We start from the raw sequence: 27955 nt of genomic DNA, 5'->3' as shown, positions 1-27955 counted from the left end.
GGAAGAATTTAGACTCCTACAGGCAGGTCACATTTCACTGAAAAAAGAATTGTCAATAAGGAACAGATCGAATGAAGAGAAGATCAGCGCTCCAATCCAAAACGTCACTGCAAAAATTGCAAAATTGGAAGACGAATTTAGACTCCTACAGGCAGTTCACATTTCAGTGAAAAAAGAATTGTCGATAAGGAACAGATCGAATGAAGTGAAGAGCAGCGCTCCAATCCATAATGTCACTGCAAAAATTGCAAATCTAGAGGAAGAATTTAAACTCCTACAGGCAGGTCACATTTTGTTGAAAACAGAATTGTCAATAAGGAACAGATCGAATGAAGAGAAGATCAGCGCTCCAATCAAAAATATCACTGCAAAAATTGCAAAACTGCAAGACGAAATTAGACTCCTGGAGGCAGTTCACATTTCACTGAAGAAAGAATTGTTGATAAGGATCAGATCGAATGAAGAGAAGATCAGCGCTCCAATCCAAAATGTCACTTCAAAAATTGCAAAACTGGAAGAAGAATTTAGACTCTTACAGGCAGTTCACATTTTACTGAAAAAAGAATTGTCTATAAGGAACAGATCGAATGAAGAGAAGATCAGCGCTCCAATCCAAAATGTCACTGCAAAAATGTCAAAACTGGAAGATGAATTTAGACTCCTACAGGCAGGTCACATTTCTGTGAAAAAAGAATTGTCGATAAGGAACATATCGAATGAAGTGAAGATCAGCGCTCCAATCCAAAATGTCACTGCAAAAATTGCAAAATTGGAAGACGAATTTAGACTCCTACAGGCAGTTCACATTTCACTGAAAAAAGAATTGTCGATAAGGAACAGATCGAATGAAGTGAAGAGCAGCGCTCCAATCCATAATGTCACTGCAAAAATTGCAAATCTAGAGGAAGAATTTAAACTCCTACAGGCAGGTCACATTTTATTGAAAACAGAATTGTCAATAAGGAACAGATCGAATGAAGAGAAGATCAGCGCTCCAATCAAAAATATCACTGCAAAAATTGCAAAACTGCAAGACGAAATTAGACTCCTGGAGGCAGTTCACATTTCACTGAAGAAAGAATTGTTGATAAGGATCAGATCGAATGAAGAGAAGATCAGCGCTCCAATCCAAAATGTCACTTCAAAAATTGCAAAACTGGAAGAAGAATTTAGACTCTTACAGGCAGTTCACATTTTACTGAAAAAAGAATTGTCTATAAGGAACAGATCGAATGAAGAGAAGATCAGCGCTCCAATCCAAAATGTCACTGCAAAAATTGCAAAACTGGAAGAAGAATTTAGACTCCTAGATGCAGTTCACATTTCACTGAAAAAAGAATTGTTGATAAGGATCAGATCGAATGAAGAGAAGATCAGCGCTCCAATCCAAAATTTCACTGCAAAAATTGCAAATCTAGAGGAAGAATTTAGACTTCTACAGGCAAGTCACATTTCACTGAAATTAGAATTGTCGATAAGGAACAGATTGAATGAAGAGAAGATCAGTGCTCCAATCCAAAATGTCACTTCAAAAATTGCAAAACTGGAAGACAAATTTAGACTCCTAGAGGCAGTTCACATTTCACTCAAAAAAGAATTGTTGATAAAGAACAGATCGAATGAAGAGAAGATCAGCACTCTAATCCAAAATTTCACTGCAAAAATTGCAAAACTGGAAGAAGAATTTAGACTCCTACTGGCAGGTCACATTTCACTGAAAAAAGAATTGTCAATAAGGAACAGATCGAATGAAGAGAAGATCAGCGCTCCAATCCAAAATGTCACTGCAAAAATTGCAAAACTGGAAGACAAATTTAGACTCCTAGAGGCAGTTCACATTTCAGTGAAAAAAGAATTGTCAATAAGGAACAGATCGAATGAAGAAAAGATCAGCGCTCCAATCCAAAATGTCACTGCAAAAATTGCAAAACTGGAAGAAGAAGTTAGACTCCTACAGGAAGGTCACATTTCACAAAGAAAAGAATTTTCGATAAGGAACAGATCGAATGAAGAGAAGATCAGTGCCCCAATCCAAAATTGCACTGCAAAAATTGCAAAACTGGACGAAGAGTTAAGATTCCTACAGGAAGGTCACATTTCACAGAAAAAAGAATTGTCGATAAGGAACAGTTCGAAAGAAGAGAAGATCGGCGCTCCAATCCAAAATTTCACTGCAAAAATTGCAAAACTGGAAGAAGAATTTAGACTCCTACAGGCAGTTCACATTTCACTGAAAAAAGAATTGTCGATAAGGATTAGATTGAATAAAGAGAAGATCAGCGCTCCAATCCAAAATTGCACTGCAAAAATTGCAAATCTGGAAGAAGAATTAAGACTCATACAGGAAGGTCACATTTCACAGAAAGAAGAATTGTCAATAAGGAACAGATCAAATGAAGAGGAGATCAGCGCTCCAATCCAAAATTGCACTGCAAAAATTGCAAAACTAGAAGAAGAATTTAGACTCCTACAGGCAGTTCACATATTACTGAAAAAAGAATTGTCGATAAGGAATAGATCGAATGAAGAGAAGATCAGCGCTCCAATCCAAAATGTCACTGCAAAAATAGCAAAACTGGAGGAAGAATTTCGACTCCTACAGGCAGGTCACATTTCACTGAAAAAAGAATTGTCGATAAGGAACAGATTGAATGAAGAGAAGAACAGACTACTAATGAATGATTACAGTGATAAAATGACAGAATTCGAAGCAGGCATTAGAATCCTACAGCTATTTCCAGTTTCCCTAATACCCACGACACCGGAAATAGTAATTCCTCCACGTTGCAATCCAGGCTGGCAGGAGTTTGCCTCACGTTGCTTTTCTTTAACCAACAGCATAAGTAATTGGAAAGAGGCCCGTGAGGATTGCCAAAGGCATGGGGGTGACCTTGCAGTTGTTCAGGATATGGAGGACCAGAAATTCTTGACCAACTTCACTCATCAATTTAAACAGCATCATTTGTCCGGCAAGGTTTTCCATGCAGCTTGGATCGGATTGACAGATGAGAAGACTGAGAACAGTTTTGTGTGGGTCAACAACAAAACACTCCAATCAAGTCTCACTTACTGGTCAAAAGGGGAGCCAAACAACTTTATTGCTGTTTGGGACAAAGAAGAAAATGGACAAGACTGTGTTGGCATTGTACCACCCAATGACTTTGGAGCGGAAAAGTGGTTGTTCAACTGGGATGACATTACTTGTGTCGGCGGCCGGCACTATATCTGTGAAAGTAAGGCTGTTGTCTCATGATCTAGTCCTATAGATATTGAGATGGTCAAATTGAGAAAGACAAGTCGCTGCATCAACTACCGTGGACTCAATGACATCACTAATGAACAAAACTAATAGTGTCTTCAGAGTGACTGCTCAGCAGGACCCATTTTCACATTCCACCTATAGAGTTCATCTTTGGCAGAAAGAATCTGCGGCAGCGTATCTCCATCAAGTACCAAGTCCGTGTTCCAGCTGCTGAGGAAATTGATTATAATGTTAAGATCAATATATTCTCCTGAAGTAGGTTCTGTTAGCATCTAGCGTCACGCTGAAAAGAAACTGGCTGCTACATTAACTCCATTTGTTTTGTAAACGAACTGCCCATTAAAGTTGACATTCAATGGGAAGACATCATTTTCAATTCAATGTAGAAATAGATTACACGTTTGTTTAATAATAAATATTGACTTAATATGTGGCCTCAGCTTTTTCAGCTTTTTATTGCTTTTGTGAATTGATAGTTATCAACTCTATGAGGGTTTAATTGAGGGAACATAGGGCTTACACACGATGGTGAATGTACACAGACACACTCCCTCGATAATACAGGAACATATGGTAGATACATAGATGTAGTTGAAATTGTCTGAGCTTAAAGTTTGGTGTTTTTTGTTGTTGTTTCATAAGGAGTTTTAGTCTACATTGCATTTACATTTTCTAGCTCAAGCAACTTAAAAATCCACATTTTGGTTTAGCAGTGGAATTGTACATGAGATGTGGAGTATAATCGTTGACACAATGAAGACACATAAGACCCATTTGCCTGCTTTCAGACTGTGAGTCTGATCGGTTTGTACAGCTCTATTCACCCAGCGTGCTCCTCTGCTCTCTGGATACAACAATCCTGCAGTATGAAGTCGACTGAGTCAACAAATTCTGATGAGGATTTTGATGGAAAGTGGCGGCCCTGCGGCACCGCGATCCACGTCCGTCACCCGTCGCAGCTCTCAATTGACCGAGCCCTTATGTAATAGTGAATGAGCAATCTACTGCGGCAGATGTGGTTCTTGTGCTGGTGAATGGGTGAGGTGCTAGACTCACTGACTGATTACTGCTTAAATCAGAGGAGCAGATGCCAGATGAAACGGTGGGAGTTGTTGAATTATTTATTTTTTCATCATTGTTTCAAAACTGACCAAATTCACAGATTTCAGATAATAGATTTCTCAGTGACACACAATTACAAAATTTAAAAATAAAGGATGAAGATGCCGCTTCTTTTACAAAGCAGCTATAGATCTAGTTTTGGATATCGTCAAACAAACAGATATTAAGTTGTAGTATTTTATATTTAAACTTTCACAGCTTGCCTGCTTCTAATCCATTGTTTCCTATCAAAGGCTGGAATGCCAAAAATAATGAAGCAGTTTCGTGGGGGACTATTTACAGCTTCCGATTAATATTATTTGGTATTTAAAGCACAACAGTGTTTTTGTGACTATACAAATTAAGGCGCAGTACAGGTCACACACACCAACAGGAACAAACTATTTCAGTCTTAAAGGTAATAGCTGTGAGGAGGATCAGCCACTTGTTTCTTTGCATCATGTTGCTGGCTTTGTTGACAATAAGAGCAGTGAAGCATATGCAGCTTTAAAGTATGACATGGCACAGTGCATGACGGCAGGTAGGAGACTGCCGCCTCCCAGCAGCTACATTTGATCTCTAATCCTCCATTCAGAAATCGTATGTCTGGGCCGTTGAGTGCTGCAGAGATGTGCAAATAACTAGATTGTCAATAGTTGGTCCAAAACTGTTCATTTTTCAACTCTACTTGTCCAGTATGTGTAAAAAGTTCTAATAATCATCTGGTTTGATGTCAACCTAAAGAGTTGCAGAAGCTGCTTGCTGCACTGCCAGTGGGACTTTTCCCTTAAGAATATCCAAATCCTTCTAAAGAGGGCTGCAGAAGGAACCTGTTCCCCGCTCTGACGTCTCCCTCTCGCTTTCTTCTCTCCTCTTTTTCTCTCTTTGACTCTTTCTCACCCTCCTCCTCCTCCTTCTTCCCTATGTGCTCCTGTCTCCAATGCTCTGGGCTCAGCCTCTCGTTCACACTGTTACACCCGAGTGTCTCACTGGGGCTGCTTTTACTTATTTATTCACACAGACGCTCACACACACTCCACCTCCTCTTGGTCGGTGTGTCTCACTGTGCTGACTTAAATCTTGTCTTTAGCTTCTTTATAGCTACTGTGTGTGATGGGAGTCAGAGGAGGTCCCGCCCCCTGAAAAGCTTTGTCCCGTTAATACAGTAGAGCAGGACTGAAGACGACGCTCGCTCTGGGATCAAAACGACTTAATTCGTCCTTTCAATGAATTGACGGAGCTTCCATATTTCATCTACTTGATGATAAATAGTCATTTGAATAGTGATTTTTGATTGGAGGTTAGGGTTCATTGTCACTGACATCCTTTACCAAGATGGTTCAAAAAGCCTTTTTTGTCATAAAAGAAAATTGAGTTTAAAATGCTCCTCACCTACAAAGCCATTAATAATATGGCTCATAGTACCATGTCACCCCACTAGAGGACTGCCCTGCCAGAATACAGTCTTACTTGTTGTCCCTAAAGTCTCTAAAAGTAACATCGAGGCCAGAGCTTTCGGTTATCAAGTTGTATAAAAAATGTTCAGGAATATGGGATGTGGGAGCAGAGATGCTTAAGATGTACAATTTAACACTTTACGTAATCCTGGGTCCAGTGGACCCGAACACCACATATGTAGGAGAGGACATCGGGTAATGGGGGCCCCCCCCTGTATCTATGGGGTTCTGTTGTTAAAGCAGCTCTTGCTGAAAATAACAGCAACATTTTGTCACATTTAGCTTCAAACCATGTTTAAAAAACTGGTCTGAATTTTTGAGAGACACTTTTTTGCACATTTACAGCAATATTTGTCAACTTAGAGATATTTTAAATATTTAAATCCAAATGTTAAATGTTACACTTAAATGTTAAATGTTAAATCTAAAGGCTAAATCTAAGTCTAAATGTTAAATTTAAATCTAAATCTAAATATAAATATAAATCTAAATGTGAAATCTAAATGTTTAATCTAAATCTAAATTTAAATGTTAAATCCAAATGTTAAATCTAAATCTAAATTTAAATTTAAATCTGAATGTTAAATCTAAATCTAAATTTTAAATCTGAATCTAAATCTAAATCTTAAATCTAAATCTTAAATCTACATCTAAATCTTAAATCTAAATGTTTCGGGTGAAAGTAAATATTTAACTAATATGCAAATTCAAATGCCGGTAACAGGAAGTAACAAAATAAAAGCTCAAGGAGGTCAGAGTGTGTTTATAGTGGCAAATAACGAATAAATCTTATCCGGGGAAATGGACTCTTGGACATGGACTACCGTGATATTAACTACATAAATAACAAACACGTAATAGTGGCTACAGGTCATAAGTCCCACATCCTTCATAAAATTAACACTAAAGTACTCTTCAAATAAAGTTTCTCCAAACATGTTTGTTATTTCATTTAGTTAATATCATGATTATCCATGTCCTGATGCAGCAGTGCATTGGGATTTATCCTGGCCTGTCCTGTCAGGGCACAGGGGAAGAGGATAGGGTTAGGTAGATGGATAGATGGATATGTTTACTTTTTTCTCTGCATATTACAGACAATGATCTTGCCCTCGTCATGCTGCAGCTCATGCTATAACATTAAGTTCATTACCCTCCATCTATAGTTTCACTTTTACAACCTGCATTTTCAACTTTGGAAATGTTTCGTAGAGCATGTATAAAGTTTTTAAAGTGAAAGATTTTCACATATTTAATATATTGTGGCTCCAGTATGTTGATATACTCTTTCAAAATGAAAAAAAGTATAATTCAATGGAAATATAAGCAATGATCTGCTGAAAAAGAGACACCAAACCTGCCATGGTAAACTTTAACTGGGTAAACAAGATACATTTAATTCTATAAACCTAATTTCAGTTTTACTATGTCATCATTTATTTAAACTTCAGCACCAACTTTGGGACTCCACAGGAGGAGTTGTAGATGATGACAAATACAAAAGTTGGCCATATTCCGTATTCATGCACGCGGAGACGTGCGCTCTATCATCGATTGCTCTCTCCAGCGACCGCAACATATATATATTCTCTCTCTTACCAAAGCAACTCATGAAGAAGAAAAATGCGATGGACTAACTCTGCGCTACAAAAGATTATGATTTATTTGACAAACATAGACATTTTAGTTTTTACTTCATGATTTTTTTCATTGTGATGCCTTAAAATATTTCACTATTTGTCGTGTGTCCCGCTGATCATTTATCAAAACAGCTGCACCTGATCCTTGTTGGTTATACAGTATCTTCATCTAACTGCCATATTGCTTCTCTGTTTAAAAAAAGGTCAAATGTAGAAACGATTTCCTAATTGCATTATTTTATGTTTCTAACTATTGTGGTTGTTTTACATTTTTGATGATGATATTGCTCTTGGATTGTCTTTATTATTGTATTTGTGCATTGAAAACCAATGCAAATTATATAAAGGTAACTTGATTTAATTAAATGTAATCAACAAAAAGCCTTAAATGTAAATCAATGTAAGGTTAATGGATGGTAATGAGTTTATATTATTTCTTTCGTATGTGTGTGTGTAAATCTCAATCTATATAATGAAAGGTCAAACTGTATCTTCGCCACACCCAAATTTGTAGAGTACTCATTTCATTCATTAGCCTGACGCTGTCAGACTCACAATTCTAGTCGAACTGCCCGACCAAAAATGTTGTGGGCGGGGCTAAGTTCGTCTGGCATCCAGGCTATTCATTCATGGAATTAACTTATAAATATTTTGGTATTCACCATAGTTACTGTTGCCGTTGAGGAAATATATATATATATACCTGGATTTCCATTGGTTCAACACCAGTATGACGGTATCTGTAGGAAATGTAGTTCAGAAATTGTCAAACCCGGAATACTGAACACTTTACCCTGAATCTGGCAGGACTCAAACTCCCAGAATGCTTCTCGGAGCAACTGTGTGCGCAGTTGTCTGAAGCCCCGGAGAGACGCCAACTTTTAGCCGAGGGACATTGAATGACTTTGTCCCCGTGTGTGAGTCAGGTTGAAGACAGCAGACTGTGCGGTCAGCAGCGGAGCTCATGGAGCCTCTAATACCTGTCATCAACAAACTGCAGGATGTGTTCAACACGGTGGGCGCGGACATTATTCAACTGCCGCAGATAGTTGTTGTGGGAACTCAGGTGAGTAACGTCACTCCGCTCAGAGGTTAGCACCCACGTTAGCCTGCGTCACTTGCTGCCCAGTCTCCTTTCATTTTCACAGCGCTGTTTTGGGGTCAGTTTCTCACAGGGACCGTAGATATGAACACTCAGGCTGATTTAAGCTACACTTGACATGTTTATGCTCGTCAATATGTTCTGGTAAGCTAGCTCCAACGTTAGCATCAGCTACATGTGAGCACACAGATTGTCACAGTTCTCGTACATGTAGTAGAGATCAAGCTCTGAGAAATAAAACGAAAGTCAGATTTATTATGTAATATAGAACTGGGAGGCTACTGGGGATTTCCTTATCAATTCATATGGTGATCAGTTAGTCGGTCAAACGTGATAATGATGTCAAGACATTTTTTGTTGTCCAGAATGTGATCTCTTCAAGTTATTTGAACTTGCTCTATTTGCCAAAAGCTCAGAAAGACCCTAGACTCAACTAATTAAAGATTTAGTTTATAACCATGTATTTTATTCTATTTTGTGTTGTTTATCTGGCCCTGAATAATAAACACATCCCTCTCCTCATATTATTAGCATGACTAAGCATCTGTCTGTAACCTTGGTTTGGTTTATTTTATAGATCTTATCCATTCATGCACACATTTAAATAACTTTCACTAAGCTGACAGTTTATTAACTACCTCCAAGTAGAATTGCAACAAATAATCAATATGTTTATTAATTATCGGCTATTTTGATAGTTGAACAACTATAGTTCTTCTGACTATAGCATTTCAAACAGTTCAAGCTTTTCAAACTTGCTGCTCTTTGTTGTCATTATCATTAAACTTTGGACCGTTGGCCATAAACAAGTTAGTATTTAAATTAATCAGCAGATGCATCAATAATGAAACATTTGTTATTGTCCAACCTTCATTTAAATAAAAATAAAATGAACAGCCCTGGTGTAAATCTCACCATGAAGATTAAAATGATCAGGTTTTGCTAATGCTGTTTTATTAATGATATTGAATCTACTCGTTGTTCTATGAATACATCTCTCAGCAAACCACTCATCACTATAAACCTGAATCAACGCCTCCCCTTGTCTAATACAGTTTTACTCTGACCACCTGACTACCCTAATTGGTTTAAAGAAGCGGGTTTTGTCCAACATGTTTACTTTCACTGGTCAACTAATTGGATGTGACTGTCTCAGACTGTGGGCAGCCATCTGTGGATTTTGCTCTGAGACAGAACAACTTTTCAAATACTTAATTTGTTATGTTTGATCTTGCCTGGACTCCAAAAAGGTCCAGATCTGCAATGACCTTTAGTTTAGAACTGTAACTGTCTGTTATTATAACATCAGATATTTTTGGAGCTTACGTTTGGAGCCCTCCTTCCCTAACAAGGATTATTTTTTTTTTGGTCCAGTTCATTAAAGTGGACTCTGCCAGCCAAGCGAGTTATTTCAGTTCACCAGATCTCATTAGAGGTTACTGTTCTTGATGATCAAGAAATGACCGCCTAGTGGCACCAAGTTGTTGTGTGGATAGATACTGTACAGGTAAGTTGAAGCAACCATTGGGTTTATTTGACAGGTATGTGTCATTCAAAACTTCAGCCAACTTCTTATACTATCCAAAAGTAATACCACAGGGAGCTAAATTTGGACTCTAGACTCTGGCAGCTCCTGGAATTCTTTGTGCAGTATTTCAGGTGTCATTTGAGTGCAGATTTCTCGCCTCAGTCTCTTCTTTGTTTATGCTAATGATGTTGTTGTCTTTATCGTCCACAGAGCAGTGGAAAGAGTTCTGTTTTAGAGAGCCTGGTTGGTAGGGACATCCTTCCTCGTGGCACTGGCATCGTCACACGCCGGCCCCTCATCCTACAGCTGGTGCACATTGATCCAGAGGACCGCAGGAAAACCAGCGAAGAAAATGGTATCATCAATGTGGCCTCTTCTTCTTCTGCCTCTTTGGTGTTGTTTGGTTTTCTTGGAATTAAGTTTTAATTTGATAAATAGTCAGTATCCTTAGAGAGAGGTTTCTATTTCAGCATCATCCGAACATGTGGCATTTAACTGATTAAAGTGAGTTAAATGCTCCACAATAAATCAATTCAAATGAATGCATGTGGATGTGAATGTTATGATATTAATCAGAAAAGTAGCTTTGTAAATTTAGCATATGCTGAGTTCTAAAGATTGATATTGAAGATAAATCTATGACCACGCACTACCACAGTGCAGAAATCCTCTGTTACAAGTAAAAGTCTTGTTTTTAGTCAAGTAAATCGGTTCCCTATTCAAAATGCTTAACTTACAAAAAATAAAACTACTCATTTTTGAGAATATCCCAATTTTACAATATATATTTGATCATAATAACTATATATAATATCTCCAGAGTAAGACATTCTTTCATATTTATTGTAATTATTGATGCAGTATTGTATTAGCATCAATTTAACTTTGCAGTCAGTAAAGATGATTTATTCGTAGCTACTTTATCAACTGCCTGGTTGCTTAAGCTATGATACTAACCTATTTGTTAGTTATATATTGTATTCATTATCTAAATCTGCAGAGTAACTAGTCACTAGAGCTGTCACGTAAATGTAATATTCAAATACAGTGATTACCAATTTAATATTGTAGAAGTATAGTGCATCAAAACATAGAAGTACTTAAGTGAAGTGCAAATATATTGATAATAGTTCCACTGCTAAACATTTGCATAATCACAAACTACCGTTTGAAATTGTGTTATGAAAGGAAAGACTCTTTAATTCAGAGTGAGAACTGATATCTTCCACTTCTGAATGAAATGAACCAGGGAGTAAAATTGGCCACGATTTTCTGCATGAATTTGAAGTCTGTCTGAGGAGCAGATAGTGTCAGTTTGTCTCTGCACTGCCACATAGAGCCATGCAGGAGCTGCGGATAGCCAGGCTAACCCTTTTGTCTCCTGTCGTCTCTTTTTAACCACAGAGTCCAAGAAAAATGGACGCCTTTACAGAGGTCTCCTTTTCTTGTTCTATTTTCTATTGTGTTTTTTATCTTACATAAGAACAACCCCACTCCTTCTACTTTGCCCATTCTTCCCCATCCTGGCTTGTATTTATGCAGCTCTTCCATAGCTGCCAACCAAGGTGGTTTCACTCACCAGGTCTCTGCTTCTTAAAATGCACATCCTTTGTTGCTTTTGGCCATAATTTGCTTCCATTACTGTGGTGTGAGAACAACAGTTGTTTTTCTAAACTCTTCAGCTGTGGCTCTTTGGTAGAAGAGTTTTTCCGTCCTTTCCTTGTCAACAGAGAAATCCCTCCCATGAGACATTTAACAGACATCTAGTAGTATAAGTAATTGATGTAAATGCTCCATCTGTCGTCTTAAACTACAAAATCTGTCCCCCTCCTCTGCAGCCATCGAAGGAGAGGAATGGGGGAAATTCTTACACACAAAAAACAAGGTAAGGGCAAAACATCTTAAATGAAGTATGTCTTTGCAGTTGTACTGACTATAGCAACATCTACATTTTTAATAACCTGGATCTGATCACAAAATGCCCTAATTTTGATTTGCTGTTGAGAGCTCCAGTGATTTTGCAGTTATGCTCCCAACAGCAAAAACTATTGTCACATATAATCTGTAATACTGCAGGCTTTCTCACAGTTAGAATATTAATATGACTATTGGGTAAAAGTCTTCCAAGGTTATTCTATGTCTCTTGAGCTCCACATAGTTCTTCATGTTTAAATAAAGAAATCATTACGATGTGCTGATGGCCTCATGACGTTCAACAGGGCACCTCAATAAATGTTTCTTTGTTTATTTTGTTATTCTATGTGTTATATCTATGTTATTAGGATAGTATAAACTACTGCTTACATTGATATTGTTGCCGACATGTCAGAGTCTCTGCTTTTCACAGTTTAATTGTTATTTCAGATCTACACCGATTTCGAGGAGATCAGGAGTGAAATCGAAGCAGAAACTGATAGAATTTCTGGGAACAACAAAGTAAGATACTCAAACATATTATGAGGGATTATATCCAAGGAAAAAATTAATGCAATCAATTGTCAGCTTTGAACTGAGATTTTGGTTTTCGAGCATATCAGTTCGTAAATTGATATTTTTCTGTCCCCAGGGTGTTAGTGATGAATCGATTCACCTGAAAATCTTCTCACCACATGTAGTGAACCTCACATTAGTGGATCTTCCTGGCATTACAAAGGTGAGATATTCTTTATCTCTTTTGCTTCCCAATGTCCAAACCTGTTTAAATAATGAACTCCAGATGATGCTGCACATTAAGTCATGCAGTGTATCTGCAGATTTTGAAAAGTCTTCGGTTTTCTCAAAAATACTTTAGAAGCTATTAAATTCTCTTGAATAACTTTAATAATGGTCTCAAATATTTTTCCTACCTGCCATAGTATCACTAGTTAAACATTTTAGAACCAGGCTTATTGTGTTGTTATTATAACTATTAGCCATAGTATCTGGGAAGATTGATTCATTTTGTATTACTAAGTATTATTGTTAAAAATATCTAATAAACACCTGTATAAACCATTGTATGACTGGTGGGCCCTAGTTTTGCATTATGTGTTACAAAGTATAAACTCATTGGTTTTATTTTAAACAGTTGCCAGTGGGAGACCAGCCCGTAGACATCGAGTTCCAGATAAAAGAACTGATAATCAAGTATATTTCAAACCCCAACTCCATCATCCTGGCCGTGACTGCTGCCAACACAGACTTGGCGACGTCAGAGGCTCTTAAAGTGGCACGCGATGTTGACCCTGATGGTATGTCCCTTGCTTGTTTCTCTTTTCATTTGACTCCTAAGTTATTTTATACCCTTTAGTCATGTACAGCTTTTCTGCCTCATCACAGCAGTGTTTTTGTAGCCATGGGTGTCTATGTGTGTGTGGTTAGGTAGGCGGACGCTAGCTGTGGTGACCAAGCTGGATCTGATGGATGCTGGTACAGATGCTATGGACATATTGATGGGCAGAGTCATTCCAGTCAAACTGGGCATTATTGGTGTAGTCAACAGGTAACGTTCACGTTCACCCCATTACATCAGTCTGAATTCATCCACCTATGACAAAAAGGCCAAAAAGGTTCTTAACAGAAAGTCCGACACCTTTTTAATGAGTATTTTTGTTGTATGTTTTAGGAGTCAGTTAGATATCAATCAAAAGAAGTGTGTGGCAGATGCAATCCGTGATGAATATGCCTTCCTACAAAAGAAGTACCCCTCCCTCACAAACAGAAACGGAACCAAATATCTGGCCCGAACGTTGAACAGGTAAGGGGTTAGAATTTATGTATTAATTCGACCTTATAATGAAATACCTTTTATGGTAAATCAACAAATATTGATCCCAATAATCTAAAAAATAAAGAAAAATGAGTAACCTTTTTGTAATGTTACAGGTTACTGATGCACCACATCAGAGACTGTCTTCCTGAGCTGAAGACCAGGATCAACGTGCTGTCAGCTCAGTACCAGTCTTTACTCAACAGCTACGGCGAACCCGTTGATGACAAGAACTCCACGTTGCTGCAGCTCATCACCAAGTTTGCTGCCGAGTACTGTCACACCATAGAGGGCACGGCCAAGTACATTGAGACAACTGAACTGTGAGTACTGAACTGCAGATACCTAGCACTACTAGGAATTGCTCACTCCTGACATTTCTGCTTGTATGTTTATCGCATTTTACTCTTTTTTGCAGATGTGGTGGCGCAAGAATCTGTTACATATTTCATGAAACGTTTGGTCGCACGTTGGAATCAGTAGACCCTCTGGGCGGTCTGTCCACCATTGACGTACTCACTGCAATCAGAAATGCAACTGTGGGTTTCTGCCTCCTCTCCAACTCAGAACTTGTATTTTAAATGACACCTTTTTTCAGACTGAAGGTTTCATTGTGCTTGTACAGGGCCCCAGGCCTGCTTTGTTCGTGCCTGAGGTTTCGTTCGAGCTGCTGGTGAAGCGACAGGTCAAGCGTCTAGAGGAGCCCAGTCTTCGCTGCGTGGAGCTGGTTCACGAGGAGATGCAGAGGATCATCCAACACTGCAGCAACTACAGCACACAGGTGAGCTCACATATACACACACAGATAGCACCGGAAACTAAGGCTACATCCTTACTAATACATTTTAGTTTAAAAACAGCCTGTATCAGTTATATCTCTCCATACTAACATGCCTGAAAACACATATCACATGACCTTTTACGTACACTGGGCATGTGCGTGCTGATGGAAACAGGAAGCAGATTGTCTACTCTGCTGTTCGTAGCTTAGTTATTGGAAATATTACGAGCAAGGAACATCAATGGTGAAAAGACTTGATGACAAGCTGGAACTGTTACTGACATTAAGTGTTCAAGTTTTACATTCACCACTTGTAGTCTCGTCATGACTGAAAAGAAGCAACCAAGGTCTCCATTTATTTATGTCCACACTGAAATGCAGCCCTAGAGTTTTCAAAATAAAGAAGGGCTGGCACTGTTTCCAAAGTTCACAGTTTTAGGCACTTGAAAACTCCAGAGCAGTGTGGCCAGCAGGTGTAACCATAGAAACATACATCCACACAAGTAGTGTGGATGTAGCCTAAAGGTATGGTGTAAATACACAAAACTGCAGCCTCTCATTAAAACTCTGGTGATTGTTTCTTCATTGCAGGAGTTGCTTAGGTTTCCAAAGCTCCACGATGCCATTGTAGAAGTGGTCACCGCATTGCTAAGAAAGAGACTCCCCGTCACCAATGAAATGGTAAGGACCTGCTCACCATACACACCACTGAGCAATTTTATATGAAGTTCATTCACACAATCTGTTTTTTTAATCAATGTTCTAAATGTCTTTTCAGGTTCATAACCTTGTTGCCATCGAGCTGGCCTATATCAACACTAAACACCCTGACTTCGCTGATGCCTGTGGCCTCATGAACAATAACATAGAAGTAAGAATTGAGCATCTACAGATTTCATATATATACATGCAGTGCATTTAATAATTATTTTTTTTTATGTTTCTCAAATAGAATGTCAGGTGATCATTTTAACTGTGAATTATCTTATCTGCCAAACCCATGCTTTACTATCAACATTCTTTATTGATTTTCTTTCTGGGTATTTTTGTAGGAGCAGAGACGCAACAGAATGAGAGACCTGCCCTCTGCTGTCCCCAGAGACAAGGTACAGTCCGTCTCGGTGAGAGTCACTGTTTTCTTGTAAAAGGCTTTTGTAAAAGATTTTCTGCACATATGCATCGAGTCCGGTCTCCAACTTAAGAAACCAAGTTTTCGTCTCATTATGTTAAGTTCCCTCTACTTCTAGCTCCTGTCAGTTCTCTGTCCACTCTTTTCTGATGTCTTTCTTTAGTCCCTTAGAGGCCCTGATGGGCAGTCCCCCTCCCCCACTGAGCTCTTCCCTGAAGGCCAGGTCACCAAGGTGTGTCCCGTTCACTCACTGCCTGCCCACATTTATCCTCTGCCCACCTCCAGGTCCTTAATGATGCTATTGTTATGTCCCGGCAATACAGTGAGGTCTAAGGGCCAGCTTCTACCTTAACTGATCTGACCTCCGAACTCTGCATGTAGTGTTTTATTTAAATATAAAGACATTTCTCAAATGTCTTGATCTTCTGCCATGGTCCATGTTACAAACATTTTTTAATTATGATTGAAGACAATGGTTAAAATAAATGATTTTATTCTTACTTTACATTAGAATAACATAACATGCCACTTATGGCATTAAACAAAAGGTTTTTGTTTTTTTTTAAATGAACACACATTTTCTCATATCTTTGCACAGTTTTTTTTGTTGATGTAACTTGTTTAACTAACTTCCTTCTCAAACGACATAATGCAAGTCTTTTATAAGTCCCTGAGCAGGAGTCATCCTCACCCAGTGTCTCTCTCCTCTCTGTATAGGCGGTGGCCAGTGGCTCTCAGAGTGGTCAGAATGTCAGCGAGCCGACAGACAGCGGGATGGGGAACTGGAGGGGCATGTTGAAGAAGGGAGAGGAGTTTGCAGCTGGTGACAGACCAGCAGCACTTTATCCACTTCCTGCAGTGCAACAGAAAGGCTATGCTGTCAACCTCCTAGATGTGGTGGGTCTCACACACACACTCACAATATCAGACACTTTCAAAACACTTGATGGAATAAGTGGAATCATGTGCACTTTATATCATAGTTTTAAAAACATATTCTAACTTGGTGTATACGGTTTTATTCATAAAAATACTGTATATTTTAAAAAAAAAATAGACTTCTTTGCTCTACTGTTGTTTATGTATACATTTTCCTGATCACATTCCACTTAGGGCACTAATAAGTGGATGATTTTCATTTTCAGCCTGTTCCAGTGTCAAGGAAGTTGTCGGCGCGAGAGCAGAGGGACTGTGAGGTTATCGAGAGACTCATCAAGTCATATTTTCTCATTGTACGGAAGAACATCCAGGACAGGTAAAAATTAGACTGTCCTTGCTCGTTAATGTTTTTGTCCCCCCTGAGGCTGTTTTTTTAAATTTAGACATGATCCGTCCCTTCTCATGTGTTCCACTGTCTCCTCCTTCTCTGCTGTTGTCGTTTGGCCTCAGTGTACCGAAGGCTGTGATGCACTTCCTGGTGAACCACGTGAAAGACTCCCTGCAGAGTGAACTGGTGGGTCAGTTATACAAGGCGGCTCTGCTGGACGACCTGCTGACGGAGTCCGAGGACATGGCACAGAGACGCAACGAGGCTGCCGACATGCTCAAGGTAACACATTTGTCAGGGGTTGGTGGGAAAGCTATGAGAATATCCACAATCAGTCACTTTCACACACAAAAATAGCACTTGTCACTATTGTTTATTTAAAATGTGTGTCTTTCAAAAGGTTTTTAAAACAGTAGTTTACAATTTAAAATAAATTCAAATTAAAGTAACGAGGAGCTTAGACATATATTTATTCTTAAACTCTAAAGGATAGGCTCACCATTTTCAACTAAAACAATGGTCAGGTTCTCTTTTAAAGTGGTTAAGTGTGTGTCATGTCATGAGAGAGCTTGTTTGGTTGAACATTGCACATGAAGAGACAATAAAGTCATTAAAATATCCATAAAAAAACAGCAGAAAATGTTGTATGAAATGTTGTCAGAGTATAGGTTCAGTTTGTTGTTTCCTGTAGCAAAACAGTTCTTATGGGCCTGAATACTGTTTATGACTGACATGTCAGAGGAGCTGCCAATCAGGAGGAGCAATATGTCCTGAATATCAAACATTTCCTGAATAAGTTCTAGCTTAAGTAGAAACACTTTTCCTCAGTGTTTACCCACAAAGTTTGCCTCAGGAATTCAAATAACAGAGTTGTTTAATTGACACCCTTTCTATTTTTTTCCACGTATGTGTGCAGGCGTTGCAGAAAGCCAGCCAGGTCATAGCAGAGATCAGAGAAACCCACATGTGGTGAAGACGGCCTCTCTTCATCAGCTCCCTCGCCTCAACTCCCACAGACCCTCGACCCTCCAGAACCCCTAGAATCTCCATCACATGAGGCTGCAGAAACGAACAACCTGAAATGCACTGGTGTGGATATGTGTGTATCTAAACATAGTTTTAAATTCAGTAAGGACTTGAAATTTAAAGAATGGCAGCACTTATCACCATCACTGGCTCCTGTCATAGAGTTTTATATTTTTCTTATGTAACTAAAACGATGAATATACAGAGAATGTTATACATCACCACTATGTGGAGCCTCGCTGAGGAATTACTGCTCTGAACATAGATTTGAATTAAAGCTAGAAATGACAACACGTGCTGTAGACGCTATTTATCATGTTACTCCTTTCATTAAAAATGTGCCCACTGCTATTTTTTCCATAGAAATTAACTTAATGAAATATTCTCATTGTAAAACAACATTGACCATTTAGCAACAAATACCATTTTGCTGCATCCATGTTTCCTGGTAATAACGGTATTATTTTTATTCAGCCCTGGAACAGTCCAGTTTTGAACCACATTTGGACACTTATGTAAATGAGGTGATTATTTTTGTCATTTAAAAAAAATGCAATTGGTGAAAAATTACTAAACTGATTATCAGAATAGTGAACTATAGTTTTTTTGTCGATTCCTCAAACATTTCCATGAAATGTTACTCGTTGCTTTTACAATATGATTCAGCAGCAAGGATACATAGTCCAACACTCATGTGATTGTAGCACCCAGTCTATTGTTAGACAGCTGGACAGACCCACTCATAAACAAACACAAACACACTGCAGGTACTTTCATGACCTGTTAAAGTGTCAAATAACCAAGCTTTGGGGAAAAAGACGTGGAGCAACATTTTCCCCTGATATGAAGAAGAAAAAGAGGCAACAGAACTGTAACAATGACTTCGCTTTATTTTGTTCTTTATGCTGAAGCAAGCACAAACAACAAATTCAAACATTCAAACCAACAATACTGCATGAGACTCGATACATTTTGGCAGATACTACTAATATATTATAGACTTTAAATTACAGAAACATGAAGAAACTAGTTTTAATAATTGATAATACTAATAAATAAAAGACTAAATCACAGTACACATTTATAAAGAAACTAGTTTAGTTTAAATACTTAGTAATATAAACTGCTAATAAATTAAAGACTTTTAATCACAGGAAATATATATAAAGAAACTAGTTTTAGTTTTAATACGTAATAATTTATATTACTTATGAATAAAATAATAAATATGTTTTAAAGAGACTTTAAAACATTTATAAAGAAAGTACTTTAGTTTCTATAATTAATAATACTAATAAATAAAAGACTTTAAATCGCAGGAAAAATTTATAAAGAAACTGGTTTAGTTTGAAAAGTTTCCAGATCTTTCCACGGTTTCATGTGATCTCTATTTGTTAGCCACATTAGCTTAGCCTGGTTTAAGCTGGTTTCTGCTGGAGCTTCCCTCTGGTTAAAGGTTTAAACAACACTTGTCTTTGAGTTGAAGTTAAACTCCAGGTGTGTCCAGCTGTGTTTTTGTGAAGCTAGCTCTGTTAGCATTGCAGGCTAAGCTAATGTTAGCTCGATACAACGTTAGCCACAAATTGAAAATGGCGTCAGCGAGGAAACAGGTGAGGAGGAAGCAGGTGGAGGAGAAATGTGACAAAGTGTTCGACTTCACTGAGGAAAAGAAGAAGGAGATGAGTGGATCAGAAGATGAAGTGATAGAAGGTGAGTGAAGATGGAGATAAAACTTTTTAATGAAGTAACACCACATTAATCCACAGTTTCCATTTTCTAAGATCAAACTCCCACAGTGGACAAAGTACCAAAGAAACGAGCTGCGTCTGATGTGGAGGAGGCTTCATGTGCTGTCGGGTACTGATGTACACACTCTTCTACTAGTACTTCATCAAATACTGTGACATATACACACTCTACTACTACTACTTCATCAAATACTCTGACATATACACACTCTACCACTACTACTTCATCAAATACTGTGAAATATACACACTACTACTACTACTATTTCATTTAGATACTGTGAAATAAACACACTACTACTACTACTTCATATAGATGCTGTGAAATATACACACTACTTCTAGATACTGTGACACACACACTACTACATTTTGATACTGTGAAATGTACACACTCTACTACAACTACTAATACATTTAAATACTGTGACATATACAAACTCTACTACTACTACGTCATCAAATACTGTGACATATACACACTCTACTTCATTTAGATACTGTGACATATACCACTTACTCATTTAGATACTGTGAAATATACACACTACTACCTCATTTAGATACTGTGAAATATACAAACTCTACTATCAATACTTAATTTAGATAATATGAAACATACTCACATATTTTACTCTGCGATTCTACTATTACTACTGTTTTCCAAGTGGCGTAGTACTTAACAGAGTAACTTTGTTTCCACAGAAACGAGGTCCAGACGATGCTGGAGAAGTTCGGAGGTTTGCAGCTTTTCTTTTCTCTGTCAGCAGCAGTTCTCTTGTATTGAGAAGTGAAAACATGCAGCTCTGTTCTGCAATAAGTGAAAGTCTAATGAAGTGAAGTTTGATCTGCCTCCAGCTGACATCAGCAAGGTGATGCAGGCCAAGAAGAAACGTCTGGAGTGTCTGACAAAGAGCTACATGAAGGGAAGTCAACACAAACTGGAGCAACTGTGGAGCAACTATCACGGCCAGAGGTTGGACTTTCTTCTGCCTGATGAAACTATGCCTCTCTGTCGGACATCCTCCACACATTTTTGCTTTCGTTGTTATTTCATAACATTCCATCCCTTTGGAAAATGTAAACAGGGTGTTCACGTCATGTATTGTGTGTCTGCAGGCAGAAGATGAGCCAGCAGTACTCGCAGCAGGTGTCCACCGCGCTGCAGCAGTGGGAGACTGAAGCCCAGCGAGCTGAGGAGCAGGAGGAGAAGCTCAACGTCAGTTCGACTTTCTTGGTTGATTGGTTAGACAAGGTCACAGGTTTGATGCTCTGTGACCACTAGTTCTGTTTTTTATTTAATTTTATACCACTTCAGAAAATGCTTCACTTATAAATATATATATAGATTAGGTACACACATCTCAAATACACATATACCCAATGTCCCAATGTCCAACGCCTTGTTGTCAGAAAACTCTGTTCGTATGCGAGTCAACAAGAAGAGAACTTATTCATTTAGCAACTTGCAAAACTGCTCCCTTTAAGTTCTTGTAAAATGAAGTGAGACAAGGATTAGAATTATGATGTGTGTGTCTGTATTCATGATGTGCACAGTAAAAAATCATGAATCATGCTTTAACACTGTTGTTGTAGTGGAATAATGTTAAATTTAACAGCAAGTGGGTTTTTTTCATACAACATTTAATGCCACTACTAAAGTACTGACCTGTTGTCTCGATGTTCTGTAAGTGCAGAGCATGTTCGTGATGAACTCTCCTCTCTGCAGAATCTGTTCCGACAGCAGCAGAAGATCCTGCAGCAGGCCCGGGTGGTGCAGAACCAGAAGCTGAAGACGGTCAGAGAGCTGTACGAGCAGTTTGTGAAGGTGAAGCTGTTTGAACGGACGTGGATGTGGAATGTGTTCATGTTGGTTGTTGTTCTCCCCTGACACGCACAGAACGCCTCCAGAAAAGATTCCTGCTTTTAGTCTGGTAGCATCTGGCCGGAGCGACAGAAGTAGAATTAAATGTCAAGCTAATACTCAACTAGAAAATGATATGATGATATGATTTTCTAGGTTGCAGTAGGTAGTCATGTTTCTTAAGCGTGTGTGTGCGTGTGAGTGATGTGATGTGAAATAATGTCCCATGTGCTGTGGTAATAAAAAAACAAGACAAATGATTTATTTTAAATTGACTAATGCATTTATCTGCTGCTTATCCAGATCCGGGCCGTGTTCACTGATTTATTTACCACATTATTAGTAGTTATTGTTAAATACTGTAGAGAAGTGATGATTAAAAACGTAAAGTAAAAGTAAATGTGAGGTATGAGAACTACTAGTACGGGGCGTTCCCACTGGTTTTAACATGGTTGAAGTGAAGTCGCTGTTTCCTCCAGAACATGGAGGACATGGAGAAGAGCCACGACAGCTTCCTGCAGGGAGCCCAACAGGAGCTGAGGAAGGAGATGGCCACCCTGCAGAAGAAGATCCTCATGGACACAGTGAGTCAGAGTTGATTGACAGACGGCAGTTCGATGTGCATTGAAGTCGCAACATCGCCATCCACATGTTAACACTTCAAATTGAATCTAACATTTTATATTATACAGCTAAAGATAATAACAATTATTAAGCTGTTGAATGTTAACTTATGTTTATGTAAAAAGAATCAGAGTCAAGTTGTTTTCAGACATGAGCTCCAGGTAAAATCTCCAGAGTTTCTCCAGAGTTAGTGTTTCACACCTGATCAACACAGCAGCAGGTTCTCTCTCTGCACACACACACTCGTTCACAACAGCATCAAATCCTCCTCATTCTTCAGGTGCGAGGTGGAGCAGTCGGGTCCAGCAGACAGAAACAGGAAGTGATGTATGAACTCTGCTGCGTAGATCACGTGATCATGTTTACATCACCTGACACCATCGTCAGCTCTAAGCTTTATACTTTATAAAGGAGTTCAGGGGGAGAGGTCCTTAGAGATCCGGAGGCTCACAGTCAGACACTTGCGTTCACAGGTGCACCTCCTCTTGAGAAAGTGCGGAGGATCCCTGGAGTTCAGTGCTTGAACAGTTTAGAGCTGAATCAGCTCTAAACTGTGAGATTGGTTTAATATTGGATCTTTTTATTATTTACAAAAATTCTAAACTCACAGAAAATAACTAAATTTTAATATTTCAGCTTTTCCACTATTGTGAAAAAAAGCTACAGCACAACATACATTAAACACAACAAAATATTAAACATACAAAAGCAGTAACAATAAAAGACTGACCAACTAAAACGAGTGAAAATCCATGAATTATATCTGATGTTTCTTACGTCCCGCTTTTTATTCTTTTGTTATAATATTATTAAAAAATTGTGCATCTTCAACTTGTCCTTAATTGTGTCACTGTTGTTTTTCCACAGCAACAGCAGGAGATGGCCACCGTCCGCAAGTCGCTGCAGTCCATGTTGTTCTAACCCACTGTTACCATAGCAACAGAGTTTATTCTTCGTTGCAGAGTTGTCATGGTTACAGGCATTCTATAAACTTAATTTTGTTCCTGTTCATATCGGGACGTTGTCCTCCGTTTTGTTTAAGTAATACTTTGTGATTTCAATGAAAGAGTAAAAAGGAATAAACTTTGTAGTTTCTGTGAAATCCATTTCATTCACCAGACTTTGTGTACAGGTTCATTCACAGTCTGTAATCTACATATATCATAATATATAATCTACATCCTGCATCAGGACGTTAGCTTGATGAGTTTGATATTGAAATGAGTTCCAGTGCAGTAAAGAAGAGAGGGACTTCCTTCAATCTGACTCAAACTGATCAACACTGACCTGAGCTCTTTACTTTGACTCAGAGGTTTTACACTGGATGAGTTAAAGGGCTCATCATTATTTTCGTTCAAACACTTCTGTGTTGTGGCTTAAGATGAGTAACACACGGCTGTTTACCCACTGTTATGTTACTGCTGCATCTTTAAAGCTGGCACTTATAATATAACAGAAGATACTTTGATCTTGTAGAGCTGTGTTTACACCAGTTTCATTCCTTTCAATACCTTGAGTGAGACGTGGCTGAATGATTTTGGCATTATTGAGCTTTTGTATAACATCTTCTGCTCTTAAGTCTTTAGGTTAAAAAAAAATTCACAGAAACAAACAAACTGCTGCAGAGTGAATGTAATGATTTATTTATTGTTATGATATCATGTTTAGTGACACGTAATCCAACACAACAGAACAATGAATACACATCTAGACACATGGGCCGACCGCCTTGTGTCTCGGTCCGCCTCGTCCTGAAGCGGCTTTACCTCAGCCGGCCGCCCAGCTTACCCTTGCCACGACCTTTGGCACTGAAATGGAACAGCAGAAGAAACCATTCAGCAGTGAAATCAAGGAGCTGATCAATAGGTTGTGTTTTGGCTTAAAATATTTTAGTTAAAAACAGTAACAAATGGCTTTAAACATATTGTCTCTATAAGTGCTTTTACACTATGATGGTACAAGATTTTCATAGTCTGTCTCGGTTTGCTCCAGTTATGATCAAATAGAAAATATAAAATACTTAAAGTTGTTTTATAGCACGTTTCCAAGCACATGTCTTGAGATCAAAAAAATTATTTATCTGCTTCATAGGCAGAAATATGTTTCACAGATACAGATAAGTCAATACGTTTCTCTGGGACAGTTTTTTAAATGTATTTTTCACTTAGGTTTATCACTATAACTTGTTCCAGTCTGATCAACAAAACTGCTTAGATGAACCAGATTACACAATATAAATTCACTACAGTACGCAATGAATAAACTCAGAGGTTTGTGGCTGAGAGTCTGCGAAATAAAGAACTTTAAACTGTAACCAATTTCATGACTGAAACTAAACAAAATGTATAAAGGTCTAAATAAATATTGATGTTTATTAAATATCTATTATCTACAAGCAGAAGAAAAGATTTATTTGGACAAGAAAGAAAATCAAAACAGACACAAGTCCAGTATCTATAGTCGGGATGTAAATCCACTGTATTGTGGGGTTTCTGTTCTTACCTCTGGTGATCCTGGACTCGAGCAAGAAGCTGGTTAATCTGGAAGGACACAAACCTTGTTAAGCAACAACGAAACACAGTTGCGATACCTGACATGTCCAGTAGAGGCTGCTAACATCACTCTAGAAACTAGAATACACCAAACGCATGCTGTAACTTGGAGGACCAGCTTTAATTTAAAGCTCTGATCCCATTTTTTTTGTGAGATACTACATCACAAGTAAGACAATGGAGCAATCATTCCAGAAAATAAACTTTCTGTCAATGATTGACTCTAACTAAGGATAAGACAGCCTCACACTGAGGTATTTCCTTCAATAATCCCTTAACACATTTAAAATGGAGAGGCTCTTTCAGGTTCTGTGTTTGAGTTCTATCATAATACCTTGTTTTAACTTGAGTGACATCATTGCATTATAAAAGAAACAACTCACATCATATTTCTGTCTTTTGAGTTTCTCACTGAGGTCAAACTTCTCAGCTTCCAGACCCATCAGCCACTGCCACAGCTCATTGGCCTTCTCCCTGATGATGACATGTAAAACGTACTCAATCGAATTTCGGGTTTATCCGACATCTAGCATGAACCAGCTCTATGCAGAGGTCGGTCTTACTTGAGTTTATCTTCGTTCAGATGATCAATGTTGAAAGTCTTCCTGCGGTCAGCCAGGATCTTCTTCTTCTTCTCCCTCTCAGTTTGCTTCTTGCCTCCTTTTCTGGTGTCAGTCTGTATTTAGTCAAACACTCAAGTCAATCTCAATGCAACAATAATATGTATCGGGTTTTCAATCAACCTTTTCCAACTCAGGATTGATGAGTTAAAAGTGGAAACAGAATTAAAACTGGTGCACGTCAGGGGCGCAGCTAGAGGGGGGGGGGGGGGGGGTTTACAGTGAAATAAAATAATATTAATGGATAGTCTTCTGTCTGATATAATGAATAACTATTTTACCATCTATTGCAACAATATAGAAATATCTTCCCTGTGATTGTTTATTAGAATACAATATATCATAGCTGTTACTGTATTATTAATTACACCAAGGAGAAAATGTTTTCATTCTGTCAGCCGGCCAGCTAGTTAGGTAGTTATTTAGTTACTTAAATAGTTAGTTAGTTGGCAGAATTACCAATTATCAAATAATCAGGCACATTTATTGAACTGAAGATTAAGAGTGTGTGCAATGAAGTGCTTGATGGAATTTAAGGGGATTGTGAAGATTTGAGCATCATTTACATGTTTTAGTTGAAAACACAGAAGATATTTTCCATATCTGTTGGGTAATTTAACATTTCAAACAAATAAAGTTATTAAAATCCGGAGGAATAAAAAGTACAATGTTTGCCTCTCAAACGTAGTATACAGGAGCATAAGATGGGAACACTCAAATTCATAGACTTGTACTTATTCATATCATTGTACTATTTACATGTTTGTAGCCTTTATCCAGTAGTAATTAATTGAGTCTAGCCACGGCACCAGTTCTTGAGTTGGATTATTAGGTTTCACAAAAAAGTAGAGGCCATGAAAAGCTGAATGACCTTTTGTCCAGCACTGTACTGCTGGGTCATGTTGGAGAGAGCCTTCTTCTTCTTGGCGTCATCACCCAGCTTCTTACGCTGGTCCTCCATCTCCCTACGTTCCTTCTCCTCCTGTGAACCAGCACAGAGGAAACGTCATGTGTGGTTTGATCATCTGGAGCTGGAGGTTATGAATGAATGTGCACTGAGATCTCACCAGAAGTCTGGTCTGCCTCTCCTTCTCTCTCTCTGCCCTGACCCTCTGCTGCTCTGCTCTCTCTGCACGACGCTTCTCCTAAAACACACACACACACAAACACACACACACCGTCAGTGTCAACATAATCACAGTGGTTTTTGGACCAAACAGGTGACACACTCACGATTCTGTTCACGAGGGCGATGAGCTCCTCCTCCTCTTTCTTCCTCTGGATGAAGTGAGCCTCGATGAGAGACTGCAGCTCAGACAGATCCTTATCCAGACGCTTCCTGTGGATGTCCTGATAGCAAACCCACATCAGAGATGGTCACATTGTGTGTGTGTGTGTGTGTGTGTGTGTGTGTGTGTGTGTGTGTGTGTGTTGTTTGTAAGATAACATTTCTGTCCAAAAGCAGAAGTTCAATAAGATCAACTCACATCAAAATCCACTTTATCCCCATCAGGGATCTTTGGGGCGGATACATTTGTCATAAACCTGCAGTGGTGAACAGGACATTGTTGTTTTATCTGCATTAATGGATGTTTCTCTTTTCTTAACACAAGCAGATCGGGGATTCTTACTTAGGCTTCGGCTTCGACTCATCTGGGACAAAGAAAAGAAAGTAGAAGCCATTATGAATAAAGTGACGAGTGGAAGAAATAATTCATATACTTAATAAATGAAAAGCTTTGAAAGACACTCTTCTCACCTGTCGCCTCCTCCTGTGCTGCTGATCAGAAGCATGAATAATTAGGAAAAGGGTGTGGAAAGAATGTGCCATAAAAACAAGCAAGTTTGAATTGTCTTACCTCCCTCCTCCCTTCAGCGGGAACAGAACAGTAGTGTTGGCAAGAGAAAGAATAAACAGTTGATCAGCTTTTATCATGATGTGTGTTAACTTAATAAATGGTATAAATGGAAGGATTGAATACTGCGCATGAGTGTTGAAATGATTTTACGCACTGCACTTCCTCCTCCAGGACTTCTTCTGTGTCAGACATCTTGTTATGGATGAGCTCAGCAAGATGGATCCGGCCTGTTGGTTATTTTTAGATGGCAAAACATTTGTGATCATTAAACAACGCAGAGCACGTGACGACTGAGAGTTCTCACAGTTAACAGCGAGTGTCAGTACTGAGCTAAACGGCTGCACTCACTCTGGCAGTAGAAGAAGAAGTTATATTGTGTTTTACAGCAGCAACAGCAGCAACAGGTGCAAGTTCATGAGCACCAGCATGAATCCTTCACTTTACAAGTATTGCATTCAACAACTACAGCAGGTGAATAAGGACATTACAAACTGTATGGTGTGTTTGAATGCTTCGCAGGTGCTATAAGCTCTTTTGTAATTGTAAATAGGTCATTTAAGTGAATTTGTATCACATTAAAAGTTAAAATGTTCTCTAATAATAATAACTCAGTCACATTTGGCTCAAACAAACGTTTTGCAGCAAGA

At 38.5% G+C, this 27955-nt stretch overlaps 3 protein-coding genes across 8 annotated transcripts; 2 read left to right on the top strand and 1 right to left on the bottom strand.

Moving 5' to 3' along the window:
- The first annotated feature begins 8306 nt into the window (after window positions 1-8306).
- On the top strand, window positions 8307-18392 carry LOC133955404 (dynamin-1-like protein). 6 transcript variants are annotated; one of them, XM_062390230.1, is made up of 20 exons: window positions 8307-8526; window positions 10301-10445; window positions 11495-11524; window positions 11929-11975; window positions 12455-12526; window positions 12657-12743; window positions 13158-13320; window positions 13451-13571; window positions 13695-13826; window positions 13955-14161; window positions 14257-14377; window positions 14464-14619; window positions 15211-15300; window positions 15398-15490; window positions 15672-15740; window positions 15912-15980; window positions 16466-16645; window positions 16894-17003; window positions 17138-17297; window positions 17932-18392. In XM_062390230.1, exons 1-20 carry the CDS (start codon window positions 8425-8427, stop codon window positions 17986-17988), a joined length of 2211 nt encoding a protein of 736 aa, XP_062246214.1. In that variant the 5' UTR covers window positions 8307-8424; the 3' UTR covers window positions 17989-18392. The 6 variants fall into 6 exon arrangements, with proteins under 6 accessions (XP_062246214.1, XP_062246215.1, XP_062246216.1 ...); XM_062390231.1 differs by having other exon boundaries at window positions 8308-8526; window positions 15672-15725; XM_062390232.1 differs by lacking the exon at window positions 11495-11524 and having other exon boundaries at window positions 8308-8526.
- Window positions 18393-19395: 1003 nt separating this feature from the next.
- Window positions 19396-23558, top strand: sycp3 (synaptonemal complex protein 3). Its single transcript, XM_062390291.1, has 8 exons — window positions 19396-19751; window positions 19823-19898; window positions 20495-20529; window positions 20648-20765; window positions 20909-21008; window positions 21519-21617; window positions 22133-22237; window positions 23145-23558. Exons 1-8 carry the CDS (start codon window positions 19595-19597, stop codon window positions 23196-23198), a joined length of 744 nt encoding a protein of 247 aa, XP_062246275.1. The 5' UTR covers window positions 19396-19594; the 3' UTR covers window positions 23199-23558.
- Window positions 23559-23904: 346 nt separating this feature from the next.
- On the bottom strand, window positions 23905-27286 carry tnnt2d (troponin T2d, cardiac). Its single transcript, XM_062390290.1, has 10 exons — window positions 27209-27286; window positions 27081-27102; window positions 26937-26994; window positions 26683-26799; window positions 26517-26594; window positions 26321-26431; window positions 25393-25505; window positions 25213-25303; window positions 24780-24817; window positions 23905-24085 (listed from the first exon to the last, which is right to left on the bottom strand). Exons 3-10 carry the CDS (start codon window positions 26988-26990, stop codon window positions 24040-24042), a joined length of 648 nt encoding a protein of 215 aa, XP_062246274.1. The 5' UTR covers window positions 26991-26994; window positions 27081-27102; window positions 27209-27286; the 3' UTR covers window positions 23905-24039.
- Between the last annotated feature and the right edge of the window lie 669 nt (window positions 27287-27955).

Source organism: Platichthys flesus, chromosome 6 (genome assembly GCF_949316205.1).
Source record: "Platichthys flesus chromosome 6, fPlaFle2.1, whole genome shotgun sequence".
Classification (NCBI taxonomy): Eukaryota; Metazoa; Chordata; class Actinopteri; order Pleuronectiformes; family Pleuronectidae; genus Platichthys; species Platichthys flesus.
This window is presented reverse-complemented; position numbering and strand designations above follow the sequence as displayed.

Coding starts and splice junctions, on each gene's coding strand:
- LOC133955404 (XM_062390230.1), top strand. CDS start 8,425: ATGGAGCCTCTAATACCTGTCATCAACAAACTGCAGGATGTGTTCAAC. Junction 14,162..14,256: donor TACATTGAGACAACTGAACT/GTGAGTACTGAA, acceptor TCTTTTTTGCAG/ATGTGGTGGCGCAAGAATCT. Junction 15,741..15,911: donor ACAAGGTACAGTCCGTCTCG/GTGAGAGTCACT, acceptor GTCTTTCTTTAG/TCCCTTAGAGGCCCTGATGG.
- sycp3 (XM_062390291.1), top strand. CDS start 19,595: ATGTTAGCTCGATACAACGTTAGCCACAAATTGAAAATGGCGTCAGCG. Junction 19,752..19,822: donor AGAAGATGAAGTGATAGAAG/GTGAGTGAAGAT, acceptor CCATTTTCTAAG/ATCAAACTCCCACAGTGGAC. Junction 22,238..23,144: donor AGAAGATCCTCATGGACACA/GTGAGTCAGAGT, acceptor GTTTTTCCACAG/CAACAGCAGGAGATGGCCAC.
- tnnt2d (XM_062390290.1), bottom strand. CDS start 26,990: ATGACAAATGTATCCGCCCCAAAGATCCCTGATGGGGATAAAGTGGAT. Junction 26,432..26,516: donor AGAGGCAGACCAGACTTCTG/GTGAGATCTCAG, acceptor GCTGGTTCACAG/GAGGAGAAGGAACGTAGGGA. Junction 25,506..26,320: donor AGTACAGTGCTGGACAAAAG/GTCATTCAGCTT, acceptor GACTAAATACAG/ACTGACACCAGAAAAGGAGG.